The sequence below is a fragment of the Sinocyclocheilus anshuiensis genome, unplaced genomic scaffold (genome assembly GCF_001515605.1).
Source record: "Sinocyclocheilus anshuiensis isolate Anshui unplaced genomic scaffold, SAMN03320099.WGS_v1.1 scaffold1053, whole genome shotgun sequence".
Lineage (NCBI taxonomy): Eukaryota > Metazoa > Chordata > Actinopteri > Cypriniformes > Cyprinidae > Sinocyclocheilus > Sinocyclocheilus anshuiensis.
In genome coordinates, this window is record NW_015555711.1 from 1721040 (window position 1) to 1727369 (window position 6330).

Below are 6330 nucleotides of genomic sequence, written 5' to 3' on the forward strand. Positions count from 1 at the left end.
GCGAGAAACTTAACATCAAATAAACAAAAAATACATATATACCAATACCAAACGTAGCAGAAATACATAAAAAACATACTGCATCACTATGGTTTCTGTTGTTGTTGTTTTTTTTTTTTTACACAAATATGATAATGAAAGCGCACTGACTGTTTACAGTTGTATTGTTAAGTATTTCCAGCAGGTTATGACCCATAAACAGTCTCATCTAGAGTCATATTTAATTGATTCAATTTGTTTTACAGCAACTTTGTGTTCTGGAGCTGCTTTCTCTGAAGCAGGTGGAGCAGGTGCTGGTGACGCTTCCACCATGGCTGCTTTTTTAGATGTTCCTGAATGATGACCACATTGAGCCAGAGTCATATAATGTTGTCCAGTTTACTCAAACAGTATTAATATCACCAGTTCACCAGTACATAAATTATCACCATGTAAGTTTGATGTTTTTACCTGTGAGATTTCTGTGGATGCGGTTGCACAGGATCACGCTGAGAAAAAAGACGAAACCGAGGCATCCAGTGCCCAAACCACACACCAAAAAACTGTAAGTGCCTTTTTTCTGAATTAGCTAGAAGAAATTTGCTCAGGGTTATTTACTTCCTTAGAAAATCTTTCCCAGATATTAAAACAGGAGCCTAAGAACTTACTGATCCAACCAACACCTGCAACGTCATCTCACCCATTCCAGCAGTTGTCACTAAGACTGTTGTTGCACATCCTGAAGAAAAAAAGAGAAAGTGTTTGTTTGGCTTCATTTGTTCATAATTGTGGGACCATCTGAAGAATTTGAAGTCAAATGTAATAAATACATCTATCTATCTATCTATCTATCTATCTAATTGTTTCAAATTAAGAACGTCATTAGATGCCCCCAACAGGAGGTTTTGTCATATTTTCTCACTCACTTTTGGGGTCAAATTTGAATTTCTATAATGATAAAAACTAAGAAATTCATACAATCATAATATAAAATAACAAGTATTTGTAATTTAAAGTCTGTAATATAAATTCATAATATAAAATTATTTAGAATTTATAGAATAATAACAATGAATAATGATAATAATTATTATTATTACTATTATGGAATATAGAATATAAGAACAATATAAAGTTAAATGTCTCCACCATGATATAAAACATGAAGTATGTTTGTGAGTAATTTACCGCGGTACTCTAGGATATCCTCGGTGTAGGCCACTAGGCAGGGGAAAACACTGCTGATGAAAAGCCCAAGCAAGGTCGTCCCAACAAACAGAAACACTCTGTTTGTGTAGAGGATCAGTAACAGCAGCAATGTTACAATCACACCAGCCTGAAGAGAGAGAAGTGAGAGAATTCACATTCAACAATCCTAAATCATTGATTCATTACATACTCAACAGCCATATGCTGTATTTCGAATAGCTGATAGCAACAGGGGAGCAGTATAATAGTAAAAACTTAGTTTGAGTGGATGTGTACTCTATAAACATGAGCTATACTGTATTACAGAGTTTGATAATAGATTACCAGGTTCACGACGAGCAGATGCACAGATCTGAATCGGTATGACAGCGGGATGGACACCAGTCGTCCAGCAGTGACAGCTGCCCAGAAGATACAGTTCAGGTATGCTGCCATTTTAGCGTGCAGAGACATGGGAGCTGAAACAGCATACGTGTAAACAAATCCAGCGTAGACCCCCTAAAAGTGAGGTTCAAGGGTCAATATTAACTTGCAGTTCTCAAAAATATTCATAAAAATAATTAGTCTCATTGAGCTCACTCACCATAATACCTTCCGTCATGAATAACACCAAACCGCCTAAGATGTGGATACCAAAAAACGTGACCGGTAACCCATGCAGGCTACCATTCATACAGCAGCTGAAGATGTTTCCATGTCCTCCATGATGAAAACCTAAGGGGATCATAATAAAAAAAAATAAAACAAGTTGTCACGAAAGCCGTACCTCAATTACTACCAGAAGCCAGAAGTTCAATTGTATAAATGGTTTTACATGTTAGTTTCAGTCACCTACACTACTGTTTAAAAGTTTAAAAGGCTCAGTAGAATTGTTTTTGAAATAAATTAATCATTTTATTAATCAGGAATGCATTAAACTGATCAAAAGGGACAGTAAAGACATTTTTAATGTTTATAAAAGATTTATATTTCAAACTCTGCTTTTGAATTTTCTATTTATCAAAGAATCCTGGAAAAAAAAAAGGTTATGGTTTCCACAAAAACATTAAGCAATACAACTGTTTTCAACATTGAATATAATAAGAAATGTTTATTGAGCAGCAAATCAGCATATTAGAATGATTTCTGAAGGATCATGTGACACTGAAGACAGTTCAAGAAAATTCAGCTTTGCATCACAGGAATAAATTACATTTTAAAATATATTTAAATAGAAAACAGGTTGTTTTAAAGGGGTCATATGATACGATTTCAATTTTTCCTTTCTCTTTGGAGTGTTACAAGCTCTTGGTGCATAAAGAAGATCTGTAAAGTTGCAAAAACTAAAGTCTCAAATCCAAAGAGATATTCTTTATAAAAGCTGAGCCATACCTACCTAAAACGGCTCGTTCTAACACGCCCCCACATATCTACATCACTATGTTGGAAGATTTGCATAACGCCGCCCAAATGTTCACACAAAGAAAGAAGGCGTAACTTTTATTCTCACTGTAGTATTGTTGACACTGCAGCCATGTCGTGAAGACGCTGTGTGCTTCGTTGTGAAAGCGAAACTACTTTGTTTGGTCTCTTTTTAGCAGCATCATATGACCCCTTTAAATTGTAAAAATCTTTCACAATATTGTTGTTTTTACTGTATTTTTGCTCAAATAAATGTAGCCATAGTAAGCCTTCAGTGATGTGTTAAATTAAAAAGATAGTTCACCCAAAAATGAAAATTCTTTTATTAATGACCTTTCCGGGTCTGGGAACATATCAGTTGTGTTGCTGTCTATGCAGGTTCAGAGAGCTCTCGGATTTTATCAAAAATATATTAAATTGTGTTCCGAAGATGAACGAAGGTCTTACGAGTTTGGAACGACATGAGGGTGAGTAATTAATGACAGAATTTTTATTTTTGGGTGAACTATCCCTTTAAGACCACTGTTCACTTGTACCTGCATCGTCTGGTTCAGATATTTCTGTGCCTTCTGGTGCTTTAGTCTCCATGGCCAGCTCATCTTTGTCCAGCAGACGTGGTGTGCTATTTGGGCAGAAGGGGAGCAGCTTCTCTTGGTACATCAGCACAAAAACCACAATCGGCACGGGCAACTAGGAGAGAAAAACACTAGGAGTTCTCACAGAGACCCAAGACCTTTTGCACACCGCACACAGGGCTATGCATCAGCTTACATTTATGAGAGCCATGATCCAGAAGGCGTACGCCACGTTGGCCTTCTCCTCCACCGGCTCTGAGTGTGGGGAATTCTCAGCGAGGATTACAGGTGACCTGAAGCTGGATCTGAAGTGGTGAATTATCTCTGTGGCATTTTCTGTGCTATTACTGCCCAGGCAGTGCTCTGATATGAAAGGGTCTGCAATCAGGGGGCTCACCAGAGCACCGAGCCCAATGAAGAAGTGCAGTGCCTGGAAAGAGAGTGAAGACACAGACAGGAGACTCAAATTAGAGCTGTCAATCTAAGGTGTTAATTTAATAAAAATTAATTATAAAATAAATAAATAATACATTTAATTATGCCCCTATACAAACCACATTCCCCTCCCTAAAAAAAAGGGGAAAAAAAGAAAATGTTGCATAAAATAAAAAAAGGAAAATATGGCACTAATTTTTTGCATTGTGACATTAATATCAGGACAGATAACCATATCACCCCAGTTTTCATAAAGTGTTTAGTATTTTCTGTTCTTTTAAAGGAATTCCATTATTGTAATAATGTTATTTATTATACTGTATCATAGTAAAATACTGTTTGCAAAGATTTTTAATTAAAATAAATGATTTTTAAAAATGTTTATACATTTTAAATTTATATAAATGATGATGATTATAATAATTATCATTTATTATAATGATTATATAAGACTCCCTATTTTGTCGCATCCAAAATAAAAGTTTTTGTTTGCATAATATATGTGTGTGTACTGTGTATATTTATTATGTATACATAAATACACATACATACAGTATATATTTTGAAAATATTTACATGTATATATTTATATTCATATAATTTATATTATATATAAATATATTTAATATACAAACATAACATCTTTTTCTGAAATATATACATGGATGTGTGTGTATTTATATATAAATAATAAATATACACAGTACACACACATATATTATGTAAACAAAAACTTTTATTTTGGATGCGACTAATCGTTTGACAGCTCTAATTTATTTATTTATGGGGATAGAAGTTTGTCTTAAATCTCACAAGGCCCTTTCTTGCATTTCTTGATTACTTTTCACATAATTCCATTTGAATTAGGCTACATCTTTTTCCACTTTACAGGACCATCACTGACCCTATACATTAAACAAACTTTCATACCAATATAACTAGTCGAAATAAACACTGTAAAGAACTGAATGTATGGACTAGCACCTCTCCTGCGTGAGATATATGAAGATAAATGTCTTTCCTCACCTGTAGAAAGATAGCAGAGTCTTTCTTATAAATGGACACCAGTTGGATGTTTGCGATAGTGTCGATGATGCCCATCGCCAGGCCTGACACTGCCATAGCAACCGCCAGCAACAACACATTATAGCAAAGTGGGATGATAGCAAAAACCACAGAGATGATGAGGGAGGAGAGGAAGAGAGCGATGAGGGCCCAGAACAACCTGAGAACACAAGAAACAGCTTGAAAGCTTGATTATTTGTTAATTATACCTCTTTATTTCTCACATTTTTGCTTTTGTTTCAAAGTATTGCCAATTACAAATGCTAATGTTTAAGATCTGGAGCAGCTATCAAGACAGCTAAGTGAGCTCGCCACTTGATATTCCACAACATGATGTTTATCTGCATTTCATAGAGGGTCTTAAATTGTATTTTATTTCTGTGCTTTCATGTGTCTGACAGCAGACAGTCAGTAGTAGTGCTGCACAAGTAATTAAAATGTTTGTATCTGAAAAACTCTGAAATGTTACAAAAGTGTATATTAAAATAATTGTAATTTTTAATTTTTGAAAATTTTAAACAAGTTATATAAATAATCGTATAGGTTTTAGCTTCACCTTATGGTAAATCACAGCTCAAGGGTTTGTTTGAGAGACATGGTGACAGTGAAAGCATATTTTATTGCACTGTGTTCAGATCACATCTGTTGAGGATGTCAAGAAGTTTCAGGCTGAAAGCTGACATGAAACATTGCAATAAATCAGTGTTAAACTATAAAGCGGCCATAATAAAAGGTCAACCAACATCTGAGATTCACAAGGTTAATCTTGAAAAAAAAAGGAAAGAGGGACAAAAAGTGCATATACTCTCCAGGCAGGAGTGTAATCGACTCTGACAGCCTTTTACTGTGTCTGACATGAACTGATTATCTAAAGAGAAACTAAAAGACAGTGTGTTTCCCAAACAATGGAGTAACGGAGAGTTTATCTTGATGCAGATGTCCATCTCCAGTGGTCTCCTCATACAGTTTCTCAGCAGAGACTCGCTGCTCTACTCACGTTTTTGTGAAAGCTCCACCAATCGAGCTGCCGATGAGCAGGCAGAGCTGCTGGGAGAAGAACACCCAGGTGATCTCCTGTAATGTGGAGCCAGTCTGGCATTTCAGATCTAGGATCGTTGGCCCCAGAAAGGCTATGCTCAGTCCAAAGCTGAAGAACACACTCCAGTATGTCAGTGTATGTTGACAGTTCCTTCTGAAAAGTGTTAATATACGCTCTTCAATTAACATAGCGTGAAAATCTCCAACCAATTCCACTCACAGCTGTAGTTCTTGGAGTCCTGCTGTCTGGATGTTTCTTTCTATGGGTTTCAGATTATTTGCTTAGATGACAGATCACAGAATAGATGATAATTTCCCGCTTTTATATTCCTTCACTCCTCCCATTTCATGAACCTTTGTGCAATGAGAGAGCTCTTTGAAACTGTCAATGATTTTCAGTTCAATTGTCAATGATTTTGATTCTCAATGAGAGTCGTGGATCACAATGAGATCATCTGAACACGACTGGACCACTTATATTACATCAGCATGCTTTATGGGACATTATGTTTGCATGACCTCACAAAGAAACTATTTCTAAAAGAGCATTTCTTACTAATTTCTAAAGGTTGGTTCTAAATACTAGTGGCTCTTCAGTATGAATGGATTGTTACAAGGCTTACATCAT

The 6330-nt window shown here is 35.7% G+C and overlaps 1 protein-coding gene across 1 annotated transcript; it reads right to left on the reverse strand.

The window, feature by feature from the left end:
- Positions 1 to 204: 204 nt before the first annotated feature.
- Positions 205 to 5891, reverse strand: LOC107671943 (major facilitator superfamily domain-containing protein 4B-like). The gene is made up of 10 exons (XM_016464954.1): positions 5662 to 5891; positions 4626 to 4824; positions 3361 to 3594; positions 3126 to 3279; positions 1772 to 1902; positions 1513 to 1686; positions 1168 to 1315; positions 648 to 718; positions 451 to 568; positions 205 to 332 (listed from the first exon to the last, which is right to left on the reverse strand). The coding sequence occupies exons 1-10, from the start codon at positions 5889 to 5891 to the stop codon at positions 205 to 207; spliced, it is 1587 nt and encodes a 528-aa protein (XP_016320440.1).
- Positions 5892 to 6330: the final 439 nt, after the last annotated feature.

What these genes read in the sequence shown, in the direction of transcription:
- LOC107671943 (XM_016464954.1), bottom strand. Translation starts at nt 5,891, where the DNA reads ATGTTAATTGAAGAGCGTATATTAACACTTTTCAGAAGGAACTGTCAA. An exon ending in GGTGGAGCTTTCACAAAAAC is followed by an intron (nt 4,825 to 5,661) that starts GTGAGTAGAGCA and finishes TTGTGTTCTCAG; the next exon opens with GTTGTTCTGGGCCCTCATCG. An exon ending in ATCTGCTCGTCGTGAACCTG is followed by an intron (nt 1,316 to 1,512) that starts GTAATCTATTAT and finishes CTCTCTCTTCAG; the next exon opens with GCTGGTGTGATTGTAACATT.